We start from the raw sequence: 22639 nt of genomic DNA on the forward strand, positions 1-22639 counted from the left end.
CCATTTATTGTGTCGGTCCTACCCATGTTAGACTTCCCAAAATACAACACCTCATATTTTTCTGCATTAAATTCCATTAACCATTTCTCAGCCCACTTGCCCAACCGATCAAGATCCTCCTATAATCTTTGAGAACCATCTTACTATCTACACTACCTCCCACACACATCTTGTGTGTATATGTCATACACACAGAGGATCAGACACAGGGAGGCAGCTGGGCACATGTGAATGTCACAGAAGACCAGAAATGAAATTCCTGTGGGTATGTGTGATAAAATACTATTATCTAGAGCACAAAAATAATGAACTGTGCAAAATACTTTCTTGGCCTGTATTTTTTGTATTAATTAGTGACTAATAGATTTATGTTTTTCCAGGATGGAAGGGTTAAGGTTGGGGATCGAATCTTGGCAATCGATGAAGAACCTGTTATAGGTCACCCTATAGAAAAGGTATATGTTAAATTTTGCATTTTATTTGTTGTACAGTGTAGTCCTTTATATTACTTTGTTATCAGTTAATATGTTCAAAGATCTTGAATAGATACAAATTAATAATGTTTCCATTTTACAACCCCTGTTGAGTAGATTGGTAAAGTAAAACAGCTGAACCTCCACTTAAAGGTTCCAGTCAGAAAAACAATTATCCCACGTTAATTTTTAACCATTTCCATTGACAGTAGCCATTTGAAATATTCTCTACACTCACTACCAGTCTATCATGTCTGATGTGTGCGCTATGTACATAAATGCACTGTGTTTGGGCAGCAATTCCCAAACTCCTATCAACAAGGTATCTACAACCTGCAAATCTCCATTTCCCTATCCTCCTTGATGGGAGATAATTTTTTTTTAAAGATACCGTGTGGAAACAGGCCCTTTGGCCCACCGCGTCCGCACCGAACAGTGATCCTCGCACACTAACACTGTCCTACATGCACTAGGGACAATTTACACTTATGTCTACCTTATGTCAAACCAGTTCATCTACTAACCTGTACGTCTTTGGAATATGGGCGGAAACCGAAGATTTCGGAAAAACCCCACCCGGTCATAGGGAGAACGTACAAACTCTGTACAGGCAGCACCCATAGTCGGGATCGAATCCGGTTCTCCAAAGCTGTAAGGCTGCACGGAGTTTGTACATTCTCCCATGACCTGCGTGGAGGTTTGTACATTCTCCCATGATTTGCGAGATCTTCAGTTTCCTCCCACAATCCAAAGACGTACAGGTTGCAGGTTAATTGGCTGGGAAATGTAAAAATTGTCCCTACTGGGTATAGGATAGTGTTAATATGCGGGGATCACTGGTCAGCGCGGACCCGGTGGGCCGAAGGACCTGTTTCCGCACTGTATCTTTAAACTAAAAAACTAACAACCGTTGCGCCACCATGACAACAATGATAGTATAATTAAATTTGATATGTGATCTTGGATAAATCAAAACTGAAATACAAAATGTTGATGTACTACTTAAAAAGAACAAAATCAAGAAATTGTTCAATTTATTTGTCAGATGTAGGTTTATCGGGTAAGACCAGCATTTATTCCACATCCTTTAGAAATCCTCCACTGTTTAACTGCAAGTGCAGATGATGGGTGAAATGTTTATAGCCATAAAATAACTTATTTATTGAACAGCTTTTTCATTGAATCCATCTTGCATTTTGTCTTTTAGTTGTGGAACTAGATTATTAAACTAGCTAATGCTTATAATTCTAGGCATGGAACATACCAGATCTCTGAATTAAAATGAAACCCAATTTACCAAAATTACACCTCAGATTCTTTGATCAGCAAAACAATCTTTTTAACCAAAAACCTTATTAATGTGGGAGTAATTAGAATACAATTTGACAATGCGTATATTTGAGGATATCACAGTGGTCCAACTAATACACTGCTGCATCACAGCTCTCAGCCCAGGTTCCTTCTTGACATCCAAAGCTGCTGGTGGAGTTTGCACCTTCTCCCTTTGACCATGTGAGTTTTCCCTGCGTGTTCCAGTTTACTCCCATGCTCTAAAGATTTGCATATTGATAAATTGATTATATATTGTAAACCCAAGTAGGTTAGTGAGTGGTGGAATCTGGAAAATTTGAAGTGAATGTGAGTGATGGGTTACAAAGAAAATTAGAGGGGAATGGGATTGCTCAGAACTGGTATAGACTTGATGGGCTGAAATGGCTTCCCACGTCCTAAGGGTATATGGCAGTTCATTCACGTTCTAGGCCATTTGCGACTGTTCATTAAATTGATACAAAACACTTTCAGTATTTTTTAAAAATGTTCCATCTGTTGAACATAGCCAGAGTGTTTCTAAGATGGTATCCTAATCATCAAATGTACAAGCCTGTATAATATGTCTGTACAATATACATTTTTAGTAATTGTTGAATAGAAGGATAAAAAACAACTGCTAACGTTTGTTCCAGTCATATCGCAGTGACTGGAAAAGAGCAGCAAAGAGAATCTATAGTTGGTTAGTCAGGAGGAATGGAATGTAACAGCAGGAGCTGATTACAACTTCAGTCTCCATCTCCTGATTGCACCAGCCAAATTAAGATGCTATCTAGACATCAGACAGGTACTGGGCACTGCCTTGAACATTTTGCAAATATCTTTGGCAACCACACCTTTTCTTTATTCCATGTATCCTAAACTGCAATAATATTTCTGTCAGCTAAATCATAGAAATTCTGCATTTTCATTCTCCTCACATGTTTCTATGTCAGTCTTTTTCTGGACCTTCCTCACTATAGAGGGCAAGGATTCCATATTATTGTACTGTTTTCTTCAGGGTATATGTTCAGACACTGTTAGGATTTCCTTTCCACACTAAGCAACATGAGTTGGACTCCTGATTCATTCCTGGGATCTCAATCAGTCAGTGTACTCTTGACCTTCTGGTCCAGCAGCACTGAAAACTTTCATAGTAGTATAGATCACTGGAAAAAGAGGCTGATTGCCATCTGGATGGGACATTTGGCAACAAGAGACCCTTTTCACTGCTGAACAGGCAAATGCTTTGCCAATCCACACCCTGCAACTTGAAATGATGGTGAGCAGTTGCTGTCTATCCATGAGTTGCACCATCAGGTCCATTATGCACCAGTCCTGTAAGCCGCCACCCCACCGCATGATTCAGTAATATCATAATTCCAAGATTCCAAGCGCTGCTCCATGCTCTACACTCACATGACTTACCTGTGACGCTCCCTACATTAAACTATCTATCTCTTTGAACATTGGACTTGCTTGATTTATCCTGCACTTGTTCGAAATGTTGGTCTGTGTGCACTCAGAATGGGGAAGGAGCATTTTAGATCTATCTGAGAACCACAAATCTTTTGAGTGAACATAGAAGCCCAACAAAATGGTGAAAGCAGCACATCACTTTACTACCTATTTCCCTCATCAAGTTTCATCTGCACCAATTCGAGAATCCAGATTGTTTCATTGTTATTTGTACTGGCAGCAGAACAATAAAATTCTTACTTGCTGCAATATCATACAAATAACAACATATACAACAACAAGTAAAACAATAAATTAATAATCAGTAATATCATTTAATCAATTTATAAGAGTGCAAAACCAATCGATAGAGTAACCCAAGCAAAGACCATAGCTGTAGAGGTAGTGTGTGGTTAACGTTGTGCAGTGTTCAAGACCCTGATCGGTGCTGTGAAGAATCCTCTTTGAATCTGAAGGTGCACATTTTTCTCGATAATAGTAGCAAAATGATAGTGTGGCCAGGGATAATAATAGTTGGCTTTTAGAGGCAGCAGCTTCTGTATATCCCTTTGAATGGTGGGGAAGTCAGTACCATGATGGACCGGGTAATGTCTACCACTTTCTGCAGCCTTCTTTGTTCCTGTGTATTCAAGTTACTGAACCAGGCCGTGATGCAATCAGTCAGTATGCTCTTGACTGTATACTTTTTGAGGTTCGCTAGAGTATTTGGCAACACACCAAATCTCATCTACATCCTTAGAGAGGTTGATGTGTTTTCTTTGTGATTGGGTCAATGTGTTGGGCCCAGGGCAGATCTTCAGAGATATGCACATCCAGGACCTTGAAGGTCTCGGGTCTCCACCATCATCATGTCAATGAATACCAGTCTATGAATCCCCAACTTTCCCCATCTTGAAATTAGTATTCAGCTTTTTGGTCTTCTTAACAATAAAAAGAATATTGTTGTTCTGAAACCCAATATTATAGATGTCCTCAAAGATGCGAACCTTAGAAGCTAGTAGTGATGATGTCTTAGAAGGCCGAGGTTGATGATGTGCTTAAAGGCTGAGGTTGATGATGTCCTTAAAGGCCATTGGAGAGCAAGGAGAGCATTAGAATGAATCATTGAAACTCCAGCCAGCTGATCCATGCAATTTCTTAGAATGTGGGCAGGTACACCATCAAATTCACTTTCTTTAGGGGTCTTCTGACATTGGCCTTGGTGACGAAAGTCATTTGGTTCCGCAGGGGCCCGAGAAGGTACATTTGAAAGGCTGTTCTCTCTTTCATAGTGTGCATGGAGGGCATTGAGCTCAACTGGGAGCGATGCATCGTTGTCACTTCAGCTACTTCTTGGTTTCAAATTGTAGAAAGTAATGGCAGGCAAACCCTGCAATAGCTATCTGATCTTCCAGTTTATTTTGAAAGTGTCGCTTTGCTCTCCCGATAGACTTATTGAGATCATACCTAGACTTCTTATATGACCCTGTGTCGCAAGAGATCTGGTCCTCAGTTGATTGCGGAACTCCTGGTTCATTCCAAAGCTTCTAGTTAAGAAACACTTGGCTGATCTTGATGGCACACTTCCGTACATTTCCATATGAGCTCGTATTTGTTCAGGTCCATTGCCGAGTCCTTGAACATCGACACCAAGGAATCACAAAGTCTTTGCTCCGCCTGTCCTGACCAGCTCCATACAATCCTCACCACAAGTCACTGCTTATAAGCAAGAAGAAGGAGCACAGCTGGGTGGTCCAATTATCCAAAGTGTGAGCGAGTGCTGGACTGATAGGCATGTTTCATGGTAGAGTAGCAATGGTCAAGAGTATTTGATCCTTTGTTGCTGTAGGAAAAGTGCTGGTGATATTTTGGAAATTATTTTTTCAAACTAGCCTTATTGAAGTCCATGGCTATGGTGGGGAAGGCGTCGAGGTACGATATCCCATTTTGGTGCCCAAGGCATATAGCTTTTCTCGTGTCAATAGAATGTTTGCCTGAGGTGCAGACTGAAGTCATGATGATGGAGGTAAATTCGCTTGGGAGGTAGAAGGTGCACTTCACCATAAGCTGTTCTAAGTGCACAGAGCAGGAGTTGGACAAATTTGCTACACCTGAGCACTGCAAAGAATTTACTGTGAGGCAGGCATCACAACTATGACTGAGGCTGATGATTCATCATTGGGCTCATCAGCCACGTTGGAACCGGTAAGTTGTCCTCAATGCAGTGAGAAGATTCAATTTTTTTTAAAATACACCTGGACAAGTAATTAAAAAGTGTTTCACAAGGTTTAATTCTTTAATAATCTGCCAAAACAAAGTGCCAAACATTTGAATACACTAAAACTTGTGTCGCATAAAGTAACACATTTATGTCATTAATAAATTGTAGACTCTTGTGTATATTTTATAACTAGAATAATTTCCTTTGGAGTCATTCACTCCAAGTTATTATTCTAATGGGACTTAATTAGTAGACCAAAGTAATATTCATACATAATTGTGACCTCACAGCACATTAAATAACTGAGTCAGAAGTGCTTGATTGAGTAGAGCGTGGAACATAAATTAACTTTGGTTCTGGATATCCTATTTCTAACATTGCTGTTGTCCTCCTTCATAAACATATTCTCTCAGACTATTCTCGCATGTTTTTATTTTTGCAATGATCTAATTAATATGAATGTGCCAGTTGCTGAATATGATCTTTCCTGAGGAACTGAAACCTTTTTGACACAAACACATTCTATTTTGTTCTATTTTGACACACCACAGTGTGCATTGAATTTTTTAATCTCAGAGGGATTTCCTTATTTTTAATTTAAATTGAACCATGGAATTTCCAAATTATGAAAATATTCTAGTTATAAATTAGGCCAAGTAGTATTATGAGTAACATTAGCAAATTTGCAGATGACACAAAGCTGGGTGACAGTGTAAACTGTGAGGAGGATGCTATGAAGATGCAGGGTGACTTGAACAGGTTGTGTGAGTGGGCAGATGCATGGCAGATGCAGTTTAATGTGGATAATTGTGAGGTTATCCACTTTGGTGGTAAGAACAGGAAGGCAGATTATTATCTGAATGGTGTCAAGTTAGGAAAAGGGGAAGTACAAAGAGATCTGGGTGTCCTTGAATCAGTCACTGAAAGTAAGCATGCAGGTACAGCAGGCAGTGAAGAAAGCTAATGGCATGTTGGCCTTCATAACAAGAGGAGTTGAGTATAGAAGCAAAGAGGTTCTTCTGCAGTTGTACAGTGCCCTAGTAAGACCTCACCTGGAGTACTGTGTGCAGTTTTAGTCTCCATGTTTGAGGAAGGACATTCTTGCTATTGAGGGCGTGCAGCGTAGGTTCACTAGGTTAATTCCTGGAATGGCGGGACTGTCGTATGTTGAAAGACTGGAGCGACTGGGCTTGTATACACAGGAATTTAGAAGGATGAGAGGGGATCTTATTGAAACATATAAGATTATTAAGGGATTGGACACGCTAGAGGCAGGAAACATGTTCCCGATGTTGGGGGAGTCCAGATCAGGGGCCACAGTTTAAGAATAAGGGGTAGGCCATTTGGAACAGAGATGAGGAAAAACGTTTTGACTCAGAGATTTGTAAATCTGTGGAATTCTTTGCCTCAGAAGGCAGTGGAGGCCAATTCTCTGGATGCTTTCAAGAGAGAGTTAGATAGGGCTCTTAATGATAGCGGAGTCAGGGGGTATGGGGAGAAGGCAGGAACGGGGTACTGATTGTGAATGATCAGCCATGATACGTTGAATGGCAGTGGTGGGTCGAAGGGCCGAATGGCCTACTCCTGCACCAATTGTCTATTGTCTATTGAATTGGCAAACAGACCTTTGAGTGATTGGGTGCTAACATCATTTGTGCACAAGATAACCACATAGATGATCTGCCCCGCACAGTTATGACAAGCGAGTAGTGCAGAGCATGTCAAGGGGACAGCGTACCAAATTCAGCAAGGAACGTGGCAGATGCATACATTGTTGCCAAGTGGTGTCCATTGGGTTTACTACTCGGCATTGTCCAGGGAGTGAGGAAATCCAACCCAATGTAAACCTCCAGCCTCCATGGTATTTTAAATGTAAACCATTTTTCCAAAAATTTAATGAGCAAATTGTAAATTAGTTAATTTAGTTATATTTGACTTATTGATAAATTTAACTTTTCTAGGTTATAAGTTTGCTGAAGCAATCAAAGAATACAGTTAAACTAACCATCAGTTCGGATGATATGAATTCACAGCAGCCTCAGACACTGCCTGCTGTCACTGGTTCGACAGATGTTAAAAGTATTCAGCCTCCTGTTGCCTCACCTGATCTAGATTCCAGCAACAAGGGTAAGTAACCAATATCATTTATGTTCAGATTGTAATTTGATACTCATGCAGCATTTTTCCTTCTGCTGCTCAATGACTTTCAGCTGTCTGGGTCTAAAGACTAGAATTCCCATTCTAAATCTACCTCAGTAGCAAATCCTTCTGTGTAAGGATGTTCCTTCAAAACTATCGTGCTGCAAACTCTTAGACACCTGTCCTGTTATTTTTTTTTGTTTGTTTTGGTGTTAAATATTGTCCAATAGCATTCCTCTGAACATTTTAGGAAACTGATAATGATAAAGGCATTACTTAAGTCACTAATAAATTAAAATAAAAGCTACATTTGTTGGAAATGTGCAATAAATATTGGAAACACTCAGCGGGTCAGGCAACATCTGTGTAAAGAGAAACAGAGTAATTTTCTGGGCTGACCTTTCATCAGAATTTTGATGTGGGGGCTCACATCTGAAAATTTAACTCTTTGACTCTTTCCGTTGATGTCACATGACCTACTGCAAGTTTCCAGCATTTTCAGTGTGTATTATATATAAATCCAAGTTCTTTCTCAGCCATAAACAATCATTATGAAATGAGGAGCTGAGAACAGTTTTCTCAGTTGACGGCAACTGCTTCACATGAGCATAGCTCGATCCATGTGACAGAAATGGGAAATATTCCAAAATACTGCATTGTATTACTGTCAGAACACAGAACTAAAACATATTGTACATGAGTACAGGAAAGTTAAGTTGTGAGCATTTGTCTGTCATTAGACGTTGGGACCTGCAAGTGTGGTTCACAATGGCAAATAGATTCTGAATCACAGCTTTTCCATTGTACAAATTAAAGTCTAAATAAAAAACAAGATCTGTGCAGATCTTTTGTGTGTATGCAGTGAGTTCAGGTTAGCAGCAAATAATAAGGTTCTGAGCGGCTTGAGGCATTTGAATCATATAGGCATTACTTAAGGCATTTGTCACTCGGTGTAAAAAGCCGAGTGACAATAAAGTGTTGTTATGTTATGTTATATGTTATCCAAACACAAATAATGTGCTGCTATCACTATATTTCAAGACCTTCAACCTCATCATCATAATCTCTGAAAATACTGTTTCTCTTTGTATGGTGATGCATCTTTACTTGAAACAGTGGGAAGAGTTACACCCTGTTTTTGTGTGCTGAGACATTTTAATGTACAAATAGGGCACGTATCTGATATTGCGTACGTATACTAAGGCGTTTGTGTATGTGTGTCATACATGTATGACATGACATACATGCAAGGGAGATCACCACCTCCCAGTTTTGATTCTTGCTAGATCTCAGAATAATAGGTCCCGTTCCACATCAGCAATTGAATTCGGAACAGCAACCCCATCACGTTTAATTGTAATATATATCTTACAGAAAGGCCTGGCATCAGATCTCCAATCTGAAAGCTAGATAGGTACTATTTTTGATGTTTGAACTTTCTATTGCTATTTCATGCAATAAAAGTAGAATTTGCTATAAATTTATAATTCAAAGACTCGAGCAGATCTTCAACACCGAGTTCATCAACATTAGACTTGGCGTCTTGTCCAATTATCCCTGGACGGGAAACAACTATTGAAATTTCCAAAGGGCGCACTGGTCTTGGGCTTAGTATCGTTGGTGGAGCAGATACCTTACTGGTGAGTATATTTGAAGAGCATACACTTAAGTCTTTATCAGTGTTTAGTAGATTCTTGCAACATATTTCATAAAGCTGTTCCATTGCATATTTGAATATTATTTAGTACTCTTTGGTCTATTTGGGAATAAAGACAATAAAACTTATTATTTGAAATTTCTGCCATGCATATTTAATAATGGATTGTTCTATTTGTACTAGTGTGTCATTTTAAAGTTCAATTAATATATGGTTTATCTGTTGCAATAATGGGGGTGGGGAGGTGGGGGGTCCAAAAGAGAGATGCAGAACAAAGTAAAACAAAAAATTAAGTTGAGAGACTTAAAATATGAAAACAACGAGATTAAATGTTATTTATTGCCTTTGGTGTAAACAATCACCTGTGTAGAGAGGAAGATGGTGCATGAATGGTCTTGTGAACAAAGAAGATAATTTGATGCCAAGATGTGTTCTTGACCTTAATAGGATTAGTTGTGCAAATAGAATCCATAGTTGGTTAGTCAGGAGGAATGTTTTATTTTTTCAAGGATTTTAACTTGGAAATTGTCTGATTCACAAGCATAGCATCATGTGGGGTCGGGAATTGCAGAGCAGCCTTAACTCTAGCTGCTGGTGGGTCTCCTGACCTCATTGGGAATGGCAAGGAACCAATGCCAATAGGGTTTGAGTAAAGAACAAACTGCTGGGGGAACTCCACGGAGGTTCAGTCAGCATCTAGAGGTAAATAGATAGATGACAACTTAAAAGTGACTGCCTTTGAAGGGGAGGGGGATGTTCGTGATGGGATGGTACATGTTAATCGCAGACCTATACATAATTTCAGAATAAATCATGAGAGTTTGTACATTTAAGCAGTATTTTGAAGAATTCAATAAAAAGGTAGTTTATAAGATTAAGATACATCACAGTATACTTGTAAAATGTATGCGGATTTACTTTGCAATGGTAAGAGGCGCATGCTATTAAATTCTGTGGAGTTCTGCCAACTGTAGTTCATAACTAGAGACCCCAGAGAAACAGCTTTTATCGTTGTTTCATTTTGGTTTTTAAGGATTATCAGCTGAAATTACAGTGGAGATTTAGAATTTTAGCAGAAACCAAATTCATATCCTAAATAGAACATACAAAAGTACAGGTAGACACAAAATGCTGGAATCAGCAGGTCAGGCAGCATCTCTGGAGAGAAGGAATGGGTGACGTTTCGGGTCGAGACCGTTCTTCAGACCAGCATCTGCAGTTTTTTTTCCTATACAAAAGTATCGCACAGGAACAGGTCCTTTATACCACAATGGCGAACAGGGTGTAAAAGTCAACTACCAAGGGTATTTCATTCTCTGTCAGATGAAACAGTCACAGGAAAGCAGATCTGTTTCATTGGATCCACATCGCTTTCCAACACACTGCTTCATCTTGAACAGGCCAGGCCAGCATAATTAGCCACAACATTAGGTCCAATAGACGTCATAAATATAAAAATGGAAGACAGCGCAAATATGTTTCATGCCCTGGTTGAATTATTATGTCATGCACCCATAGCTGCAGGAGAAAATTCACTCATTTAATTTTATGTCACTGGTAAAATTCACAAAATGCATATTTTAAATGGTTATTCAGGGTTGGGGAACCACGATCCTGCTTGCCTTCTCGCCCACTCCCATGCCCACATGCTATCAGAGGAGAAATTGAGTCATAAGACGTGGGTGGGTACAGGATTCTGATTTTTTTTAAAAAAGTTTTCACAAAGAAAGACATGGTGGCTACAAAGAGGGATAACCTATGTGAACATATTGATAAGTAGGCTGGAAGGGATCAAAACCATTTTGGTTTTGATGGAATTCATCCTGAAGTATTAACAAGAAATAGAAAATAGTTAGGTGAGAAATTGGCCCTCATTGTAAGTGACCAGAAGGTCCAAATACAAAATAAGATGATTATATATTTGAAAATAACATTGAATACTTCAAAGTTAAATCAGCTCTATAATTATTTGAAAAAGTATTATTGTCAATGTTCACATGTGGTTTGTTATGACCAAGCAACTGTTTCTTAAATCTCTGTAACAAAGATGAATTACAGCAAAGTGAATGGTGGCATTTCTCAATATCATGTAACTAAAAGCATAATTTTTTTTAAAAAATGTTTCTTGCTGTTCTTTTAAAAATGTTAACTTTTGCTGTTTTATATCTGGGAAAACATTCAATTTATGTTGAGAAATGTTTTAATTACATTTCCGTTGTAGGGTGCCATAATTATTCATGAAGTGTATGAAGAAGGAGCTGCAGCGAAAGATGGCAGATTGTGGGCTGGAGATCAAATACTAGAGGTAAAGGAAGGAATCTGAAAATTTCTGCTGTAGGATCATAATAGTTTAAAAAAATCACCTTATCTCAGTCCTAAATGACATTATTCATGTAAAAAATATGTTATGTCCACTAATGAATGCATAGGTTTATTGGCCAAGTATGTGCATATACAAGGAATGTGCCTAACGACAGGTTAATTTGCCTATGATAAATTTCACAGCCCATGTCTCTCTTACATGAAGAATCCTAATTTTTGAACAACCTTCTCAACTTGTCCTGCACCATTAAAAATGGGTGTATGCACATATCAAGATCACCTGAATGGATATGGTTACGCAGGAAGATGGGACCAGTGTTGATGGGGCAAGTTGGGCCGAATGGCCTGATTCCACGCTGTATGATTCTATGATTAACAATTTTATATCAGTTCAATCTTCGTGAAATGGTAATGGCTTTGTTCAGTACGTGATGATGTTCATTTACAAGAAATGTTTACATTTGATTTCGTGCAAATTGATTAGTAACTTGGATAAAACTACATCCCAGCAAATCTTCTGCTTCGTCCAACGTATTGATTGTGGCCTTGGTAACTACTCTAACTATGGGTTTTGCTCTGTATTCTCAATGTAATCTCAAATTCCATTGTGTTTCCTTAGGTTAATGGAATAGATTTGAGAGTTGCCACTCATGACGAAGCAATAAATGTTTTAAGACAGACTCCTCAGAAAGTTCGGCTGTCAGTCTACAGAGATGAAGGCCATTATAAAGAGGAAGATATATATGACTTTCTCACTGTTGAATTGCAAAAAAGGCCGGGGAAAGGGCTTGGACTGAGTATTGTTGGAAAAAGGTATCAAAAAGTATTAAGTTCACTCAGAAAATTTAATTGGACACAGAACTCTTGTGCATCGTTTCTTTGGAATTTTGTTTACTATACTTGATAATACTTGATGTTATTATTCTAAAATTGGCTATTCCAGGTGAAAAGATCGTAGACTTTAATTATGCAAGCCTGTATTTCAATAAAAGCTTTAACGCTTGAAAATACACTTCACAAAGCATAAACTATGGAACGGAATGCTGGGTCAAAGAACAAAATGTTATTTGTCAACATAAACCTAGTCAAAGATGAGATCTATGGAGGTTTTCAAAGCATTAAATTCAGAGGCATGCAGAAGGTAAAAGAGCCATTAGGAGGCAGTGATCATAATGTGATAAATTTTAATCTACAAATTGAGAGGCAGAAGTGAAAATCGGAAGTGTCAGTATTACAGTATAGCAAAGAGGATTACAGAGGCATGAGGCAGAAGCTGGCCAGATTTGGCTGGAAGGAGACCCTAGCAGGGAAGACGGTGGAACAGCAATGGCAGGTATTCCTGGGAATAATGCAGAAGTTGCAGGATCAATTCATCCCAAAGAGGAGGAAAGATTCTAAGGGGAGTAAGAGGCACCTGTGGCTGACAAGGGAAGTCAAGGACAGCATAAAAATAAAAGCGAATAAGTATAACATAGCAAAGAAGAGTGGGAAGCCAGAGGATTGGGACTCTTTTAAAGAGCAACAGAAGATAACTAAAAAGGCTATACGGGGAGAAAAGATGAGGTATGAAGGTAAGCTGGCCAATAATATAGGAGGATAGTGTAAGGGGTTTTCTGCGCCGAGCTTTCGCCCGACCTAAGGTCCCCGTGCCTTGCTCTGATCCCTTGACCAGGCCGCGCACACTGGTTCCCCGTGAGTGGTTCGACCCACTCACCCCCTACGGTTCTAGACACTGGACTTAGATGCAGGAGCGTTGATAGTGCAGAAAAAAACTCAACCAGACCAGATTTGAAGACCAGGGTTTAAATGGAAAAGGCTTTTATTGAGCGCTGGGGACTATTGTCCATGAATACTTATACAGTTCTATAAGACATATCTCGAATTACATGAATACTTTTGACTATGAATCATAAAACGCACAGTTCTACAAGACATATACATGAATACCTTTTACTCTGAATTCTAAAACGCACAGTTCTACAAGACATATACACGACTGTAAGATGGGGAACGTACGACACATCGCAAACTTGACTAACACCCACGTTTATTCAAACCACCCTCCCCTCTACACTAAACTATGTCCAGGATATGCAGGACCGGGGTACATGCTCACCATGGGGCTATTACTGGGGTTACTGGCTGTTCGTGCTGCTTCTCCGCTGCTTTCCGTGAGGGACGTGCTTGTCCCCTGAGTTCCTTCCGTTTCTTGCGTTCTTTGCAGGTTTTCTTGCAGTATTTCTTCTCGAGTTGCGTGCCGGTTCCTCTCTCTTGCACTTCGCTTCTTCTTGCCTGTCTTTTCTTCCTCCTGCATCCGTTTGACTTGAGTTTAAAACCCAAAAGTCGTGGCCAGTTATACTATTCTGACCCGTCCTATCTCCCGCCAGATCTTGGGATCTCTTTGTTTAAAAGATATGTATTGAGTTTTCTCTCTGATCTGCGCTTATGTCCGGGGGTACCGGGGATGGCCAGACGGTGTTAATTGGTATTTCGTTGCGAGGTGATGGGTTTAACTGGTTTCCCATCACCTACCAGGTAGTTTTCTATGGGCTATTGTGCCCCCTTAACGAGATTAACTGTGTAGGTCGGCTTGGGGCATTGTGAGTATGCTGATGTCAGCGCGCCAGTGTCTGGACTTCGACCTGGTTTCGCAGGTTTCTGCGTGGCCAATACCCATCCATTGTTCTGGCCGTGGCTTTGCAGAAACCTAGAGACTGGGCTGTAAGGTTTTTACTTTTGTGACTGGTCACGAGGTCCTGCAGCCTTTCTCTGCTATCAGCCCCAGTCTCCCGTTTAAAATGTCGAAACTGCAGCTCTTTGGTTTGGTGTTGATTGCAGAATGAGGAAAAACTTCTCAAATCTTACAATAGTAAAAGCTTCTTGAGGTATGTGAAGAGGAAAAAAATAGTTAAGGTAAATGTGGGTCCCTTGAAGACAGAAGCAGGGAATTTATTACGGGGAACAAGGAAATGGCAGATGAGTTGAACCGGTACTTTGGATCTGTCTTCACTAAGGAAGATACAAACAATCTCCCAGATGTTCTAGTGGCCAGAGATCCTAGGGTGACGGAGGAACTGAAGGAAATTCACATTAGGCAGTAAATGGTGTTGGGTAGACTGATGGGACTGAAGGCTGATAAATCCCCAAGGCCTGATGGTCTGCATCCCAGGGTACTTAAGGAGGTGGCTCTATAAATCATGGATGCATTGGTGATCATTTTCCACTGTTCTATAGATTCAGGATCAGTTCCTGTGGATTGGAGGGTAGCTAATGTTATCCCACTTTTTAAGAAAGGAAGGAAAGAGAAAACGGGAAATTATAGACCAGTTAGTCTTACATCAGTGGTGGGGAAGATGCTGGAGTCAATTATAAAAGACAAAATTGCAGAGCATTTGGATAGCACTAACAGGATCATTCCGAGTCAGCATGGATTTACGAAGGGGAAATCATGCTTGACTAATCTTCTGGAATTATTTGGGGATGTAACTAGGAAAATTGACAGGGGAGAGCCGGTGGATGTGGTGTACCTTGACTTTCAGAAAGCCTTTGACAAGGTCCCACATAGGAGATTAGTGGGCAAAATTAGAGCACATGGTATTGGGGGCAGGGTACTGACATGGATAGAAAATTGGTTGGCAGACAGAAAGCAAAGAGTGGGGATAAATGGGTCCCTTTCAGAATGGCAGGCAGTGACTGGTGGGGTACCGCAAGGCTCGGTGCTGGGACCGCAGCTATTTACAATATACATTAATGACTTGGATGAAGGGATTGAAAGTAACATTAGCAAATTTGTAGATGACACAAAGCTGGGTGGCAGTGTGAACTGTGAGGAAGACGCTATGAGGTTGCAGGGTGACTTGGACAGTCTGTGTGAGTGGGCGGATGCATGGCAGATGCAGTTTAATGTGGATAAGTGTGAGGTTATCCACTTTGTTGGTAAGAATAGGAAGGCAGATTATTATCTGAATGGTGTCAAGTTGGGAAAAGGGGACGTACAACGAGATCTGGTGTCCTAGTGCATCAGTCACTGAAAGGAAGCATGCAGGTACAGCAGGCAGTGAAGAAAGCCAATGGAATGTTGGCCTTCATAACAAGAGGAGCTGAGTATAGGAGCAAAGAGGTCCTTCTACAGTTGTACAGGGCCCTAGTGAGACCGCACCTGGAGTACTGTGTGCAGTTTTGGTCTCCAAATTTGAGGAAGGATATTCTTGCTATTGAGGGCGTGCAGCGTAGGTTTACTAGGTTAATTCCCGGAATGGCGGAACTGTTGTATGTTGAAAGACTGGAGCGACTAGGCTTGTATACACTGGAATTTAGAAGGATGGGAGGGGATCTTATTGAAACATATAAGATTATTAAGGGGTTGGACACGTTAGAGGCAGGAAACATGTTCCCAATGTTGGGAGAGTCCAGAACCAGGGGCCACAGTTTAAGAATAAGGGGTAGGCCATTTAGATCAGAGATGAGGAAAAACTTTTTCAGTTGGAGAGTTGTAATTCTGTGGAATTCTCTGCCTCAGAGGGCAGTGGAGGCCAGTTCTCTATCTAGCTCTCTCTTGAAAGCATTCCGAGCTCTTAAAGATAGCGGAGTCAGGGGGTATGGAGAGAAGGCAGGAACGGGGTACTGATTGAGAATGATCAGCCATGACATTGAATGATGGTGCTGGCTCAAAGGGCTGAATGGCCTACTCCTGCACTATTGTCTGTCGAAGTTTAAAAGCATAGGTCCTCTGGGCAACGGCACAAGAGGTTAGCTAAAATTCAAAGAGAAATTATAGCACTAGAAATGGGTAGAGATTAAACAGGAACACATTCTGGAAAGGATTTAAACATGAGTCCAAGAATGATATGAATGACAAGAGTGTGGTTTGGGGCAACAGTACACCGATCAACCAAAACATTATGACCACTGACAGGTGAAGTGAATAACATTGGTTATCTTGTTACAATGGCACCTGTCAAGGGATGGGATATATTAGGCAGCAAGTGAACAGTCAGCTCTTGAAGTGTTGGATGCAGGAGAAATGGGCAGGAGTAAAGACCTGAGCGACTTTGACAAGGACCAAATTGTTATGGCCAGACGACTAGGTCAGACCATCTCTGCTCCCGGTCAGCAGTGGTGAGTACCTACCGACAGTGGTCCGAGGAGGGACAAACCACAAACCGGCGACAGGGTGTTGAGTGCCCAAGCCTCATCGATGCGCGAGGGCAACAAAGGCGATACCGTCTGGTCGGAACCAACTGTGGGAAGACAACAAGCGGTGGAGGGAGTGTGATGCTCTGGGCAATGTTCTGCTGGGAAACCCTGGGCCTGGCCATTCATGTGGATGTCAATTTGACACGTGACACCTACCTAAACATCGTTGCAGACCAGGTACACCACTTCATGGCAGTGGTATTCCCTGTTGGCAGTGGCCTCTTTCAGCAGGATAATGTGCCCTGCCACACTGCACACATTGTTCAGGAATGGTTTGAGGAACATTATGAAGTGTTCACGGTGTTGCCCTGGCCTCTAAATTCTCCAGATTTCAATCTGATTGAGCATCTGTGGGATGTACTGGATCGACAAGTCCAATCCAAGGCGGCTCCACCTCGCAACTTACAGGACTTGAAGGATCTGCTGCGAATGTTTTGGTGCCAGATACCACAGGACACCTTCAGGGGTCTTGTAAAGTACATGCCTCGGCGGGTCGGAGCTGTTTTGGTGGCACACAAAGGACCAAAAGCATATTAGGCAGGTGGCCATAATGTTTTGGCTGATCAGTGTTTATGATGGTAGAACCAGAAACTAGTGTACGTTAGTGAGAATTGAGGTGAGAGTTGATCCAAGTTGTAATGGTTACCAGAGTTTTACGTGGATCAAGTGCGCTGTAGCAGAAGAACAGTCATTGGTTTCATTTTGAGAATAGGACGGAGATAGATGTGACCCCCATGGCAAACCAAACTCTGCATTGCAGGAATTTAAATGTTTTAATTTAAATTGTCCGAAGCAAAGAAAAACATATAGTTTACAGATTTTTTATATAACATGAACAATTGGTGTGCTTGGTGTGGATCCAAGAAAATCTCCCTAACAAATTGTGCAATATTTGTAACCAAACTATAGTGTATAAAATATAATCCTTCAGACTATTATGGACTACTGCTAATAGAAGCAATTTTTCTTCCCTTTAAGTAAAGCTGATTTTGTTAAACGTGACTGAAATCTGTACTGCATCTCTACAGGAATGACACTGGAGTTTTTGTGTCTGACATTGTGAAAGGAGGAATAGTAGATCTGGATGGGAAACTGTTGCAAGGAGACCAAATACTCTCAGTGAATGGTGAAGATGTTCGAAACTCAACCCAGGAGTCTGTTGCTGCTATGCTAAAGGTTTGATTAATGTACATTTTTACAATATTACTAGACCCCCCCCTCAACCACCCTTATCCTCCCTCCCTCCCCAGAGGATAGATTTAACCTTTAAAATGTGAATAACTTTAAAAATATAACACCAATTTCAATTAAACGTCTTCCATTAGCACCAAAGGGATGACGGTGAGTAAGGTGGACCTAATATTGTTGCGCTATCGTGTACCGCTTTGGCTGTAGTTCAGGGACAAACGAGAGTTTTAGTATATAGATACTTAACCAAGTTGTGTATTTTCCTTACACACCTATCAATCATACTCTCATTCAAAGGCTTTCTAAAACTGAGAAATGGCTGGTCAATAATTAGAAACATTTTTAGGGCCTATCATAATTTTTCAAAGCAAGTTTTTTTTTTTAATAGCCTCAACCGTGACATTCAACCTCCCTCTGCCACTGCTTAATAATTCAGTAATATGGATGTCACAGAGCCTTTCAGAGTGAAAAACATGCATAAACACAGCATGAATTCAATGATTGTTGGAAGCATTCCCTATTCATTTAAGTGACAGAAATAAATGTAACTCTTTGGTTCATTTCATAATAAATGAGATGAAAAATTCAGAATGATTCATGGAGATGGTGTCTGTAACTGTGTAGGAAGGAACTACAGATGCTGGTTTACGTTGAAGATAGACACACGAAATGCTGGAGTAACTCAGCGAGTCAGGCAGCATCTCTGGAGAAGTGGAATAGGTAACGTTTCGGGTTGAGACCCTTCTTCAGAGAAAAATAGATAGCCAGAAAGTGAATAGTGAAAGCAATGCTGAGATACTTGAAGAGGGAGAAAAACATTATTTTTTAATATATTTGTTGTAAGAATCAATTTCTTGTCCCTCTTTGCCAGTTCATAACTAAATTAATTATGTCTAAACTCTTTCTCCAAAGATTGATTATTGGGGTAGCGCCAAAAGATCCTGATAGTAGTCCAGTTTCTCTGGAGTAAATATGTAGATCTTTGTTCTGCTCCTTGGACCCTCTTTGTTCTACAATGCCTTAGTAACGTTTTGTCTTTTAACTTAGACTTCTCATGTGAGCCAACCTTCACATATATATCATTTGTTAGAGCTTGCAACATCATAACTGTATTAAAAAAACAAAATCTTAAAGACAATGTACATCACATTTAAAAAAATTCCTAGCTTTGTTCCCAAGCGTAAACATTTGGTCTTATGTGTCTCTGGTACTGCTGTATATCACAAACACATGTGGCCATGCATTTGTAGAGCGACTGCCTCACAGCTCCAGTGACCTCAGTTCATTCCTGACTTAGTGTAGTACCTGTGTGGAGTTTACATATTTTTCCTGCAAAAGGACTGGTTTCACCAGCTGCTCCAGTTTCCTCCCTGCACCAAAGGTAGTATGAGCTGGTGGATTATTGGCCACTACTGCCCTGACGTGTAAGCATGTGGCAGAATCTGGGGGAGGTTGATGGAAAAGTGGGGAAAATAAAATGAGTGTAGAATAGGATTTGTGATGGTTGGTGTAGGCTCAGTGGGTTGAAGGGCCCGCTTGTGAGCTGCATAACTAAACTGATTTCCTAAAGGTCTTGCCACACAATATTTATCTCTCTCAGTTCATTAAAGTACCTGATAAAAGCAATTGTAAAATGATAATACTTAAGAAACTCCCCCAGATTATCTGACTTTATTTTCTACTTTTTACAAGTTGTAATGTTTTTAGGAAGTAAAACAATAACCATTCACTTCTGATTTTTAGTGTGCACAGGGCACAGTAAAATTGGATGTTGGCAGGTTGAAGACTGGATCATTCTCATCTGATAGAAGAGGTTCTCAGAGTAGCCAGGTTTGTATGCTGAAACTGATTTGTGACTTATTCTGCAGTTAAATTTGCTTAATTGTAGAATTCAAACATGAACTTATTTATCTATTGTTTGCTTTATGTAAACGAAAGAATGTGAGTCATAATCAATGGGTAATGATAATTTAAATCAAACATTAAATAAAGAAGAATGACTTGGTGTATAAAAGTTTAAATAAAGATTTACTTTTACTAATTCTTAAATAGCCTTTTAAATTGCTTTAAAGTATATAATTTTACAAATCTCTCTGATCGAGGTACTGAAATACAAAATTGGTTGAGTTAACTGTATACATAAATCAATACAGACCTTGATTTTGTTGGAGTAAGGATCAAAACCAAATACAGCTTTTTTTAGAAACCTCAAGTGTCACCAGCACCAAATATTCTGCTGATGTTAGTGATGTTTGTCTGCACCTTTTTTTACAAATGGTTTCCATCATGTGCTCACACTACTTAATTCACTTGTTGTTAAATAAATTGGCCTTGAAGAACCCGTGCACATGGTGAAAGATAACTTGAAGCAGCAATATTTTTTTAATTGGTTCACATGTTTCATAAACTGACATTTTAAAAAAAGGCACTTAATGAAGATGCCAGAAAAATACACATTTTAAGTAAATGTACCCCAAATCTAGCAGATTTTCCCCTTAGAAGAAATGGTTAGCTTTTCTGCCAGCTCCCATCCAAAAATCTAGCTCCTGATTGAAGTGTAAATTTTCTTTTGCATATCTGTAGAAGCAAACAACTAATATTTGTAAGGTTTTTTCTTATTTTTGAAATCAATGGAATTATTGGCAGAGTATTATACAAATACAAAATTGTATGAAAATAGCTTCAGGTAGATTATTTAGCACTACTTCAAGAAGAATTGTAGTATTGCTATGTTCCTTTGTCAGCAAGAGCAGCCTACAACATTGGATAGAGTCAGCAGACTTTAAACAAAACATGAATACTACAAATCTGTTATAGATATGTTTCAAGAAAAAAAAGTTCCTTAGCTATGTTTAGTAGTTTTAGTTCAGCAGAATTAATATTTATTTTAGAAAATAAGATACTAGTGCAATGTGTTTTGCTTTCCTGCTCTTCTCATCTTATAACTGCTTCTGAAATAATTACTGCAATTTGCAAAAAAGCCCCAATTTTAATCAATGGGGATGTATGCTGGTGATATATTTTATTTAATATTGCAGGATTCTGAGCATTTAGAAAGATTTATTTTGAGTACAACTGCTTGAAATTAATAAAATCTTGCATTTTTTCATGGCACTAAATCAGTTAATTCCTTTATGCTCAATTGAATTGTGATTGCAATACTAAAATTTCTCAAATGGCTTAAACTTCTTTCCCAGATTTAAAAAAAAACTCCTTGTAATTTGATAATGCTTCTGACCCAATCGTGGATGCTGTAATTTTTAATATTTTTTAATCTGTGTGCATTACCAAATAACAAACTGCTGGAATAACTCAATCTATGGATTGATCAATCTATGGGTCCATAGAATCTATGGAGGGAAATGGATAGACCACAATTTATGTCAGGACGCTTCAGACTGAAGTGTCTTCACAGGTTGTAATAAGTCTTTAGGCTAAACTATCTGACCATTTTGCTTCACAGATGCCGTCTGACCTGCTGAGTTCCTCCAGTAGTTTTTCTTTTGATCAAGATAGCAGAATCTGTAGTCTTTTGTGTCTCCACATTACAAAATAAACTTTCTTATAGTTTAGTGCAATGAATAAAAGATTGTTAATTTTCAAAAGGTAAAATATGCCTTGATTTACAGAGGATTTAAATATCAGGCAAATTTGCATGTTACACAAAGCAATTGTTGTTAGGATATGTGTAATTGATGCCATATTAATTAAGACTATTCCCTCAGGTCAGTGAAGGGAGTAGTGGTGGTGGGCTGACCTCTTTCTGTTCTGCTACTTCGGGATCTACTCAAGCTGATGTATATGAAACTGGACACAGAAAACATGCCTGTAAGAGTTAATTGTAATAAGTGGCAATATTAATTCTAGGTGTCATTATGGATGGCATTGTTTGTGCATGACTTAAGTCTGCATTTTCAGAGAATCACAAAAAGCTTTTAGTGATCTTTAGTTGCGACAGATAGGTTTTGCATTAATGATCTATCTCTTCTTAATACTTGCATAATAACTTGCATAACAACTCAGATGTTCTTAAAATCTTTAGCAATAACAATGCATATGTTGGTTACAATTTAAGAAGACATCTAAACTGCATTTAGAAAATTTGTAAAATTGTAGCACACGCCTAAAGTGCAAAACAAAATTGCTGCCAAAATGTTTTGCTGGTCTGCAAATGGTATCAAATGGGTTTTGTCTTTGAGAAGGTAGGCATGACTTTTGGACTAGTGCTAGCTGATTTACCTCATTTGATTGACATTTATTTGTATTTATGTAAACAAGCCTCAACCCATCTTGACATGGCATCTTTAAATTTACCATCCATGATGTTAATATGAATGCACAGGCATAATATCTCTATGCCTCGCATTTAGGAGTAGTTCAGAACACTTGCAAAACAAACTATAAAAATGCTTTTACCATTAGAGATCAGTTTTTCAGAAAACAACCAAATGTTCAACTAAAATTTTCTAAAAATGACATGAGAAATATACATCAATTTCTTTCAGTATTAACATGACATAATTAGAATTCTAGATAGAAAAACAATTGTGTTGTTCTGTCAGGAAGCTGCATCGGACTGCTTGAATTTCCCAGGTATCAGTTTAAAAACATTTTAGTAGTCCAAGATAATCTCCAGCTCTGACTGGTACCATTAGCATTTCAACTATTTTTCAGACA

The 22639-nt window shown here is 39.3% G+C and overlaps 1 protein-coding gene across 9 annotated transcripts in view; it reads left to right on the forward strand.

Moving 5' to 3' along the window:
* mpdz (multiple PDZ domain crumbs cell polarity complex component) overlaps window positions 1–22639 on the forward strand; it is a 153215-nt gene that overhangs the window by 119223 nt on the left and 11353 nt on the right. For 8 of the 9 annotated variants that reach the window (XM_078395752.1, XM_078395757.1, XM_078395769.1 and 5 more), the window contains 8 exons: window positions 381–455; window positions 7422–7587; window positions 9094–9239; window positions 11478–11561; window positions 12198–12391; window positions 17803–17950; window positions 19706–19792; window positions 21688–21790. In XM_078395752.1, coding sequence (XP_078251878.1) covers window positions 381–455; window positions 7422–7587; window positions 9094–9239; window positions 11478–11561; window positions 12198–12391; window positions 17803–17950; window positions 19706–19792; window positions 21688–21790 — 1003 coding nt within the window. The remainder of the gene's footprint in view (window positions 1–380; window positions 456–7421; window positions 7588–9093; window positions 9240–11477; window positions 11562–12197; window positions 12392–17802; window positions 17951–19705; window positions 19793–21687; window positions 21791–22639) is intronic. The other variant, XM_078395781.1, reaches the window with a different exon arrangement.

Source organism: Rhinoraja longicauda, chromosome 3, assembly GCF_053455715.1.
Source record: "Rhinoraja longicauda isolate Sanriku21f chromosome 3, sRhiLon1.1, whole genome shotgun sequence".
NCBI classification, from domain to species: domain Eukaryota; kingdom Metazoa; phylum Chordata; class Chondrichthyes; order Rajiformes; family Arhynchobatidae; genus Rhinoraja; species Rhinoraja longicauda.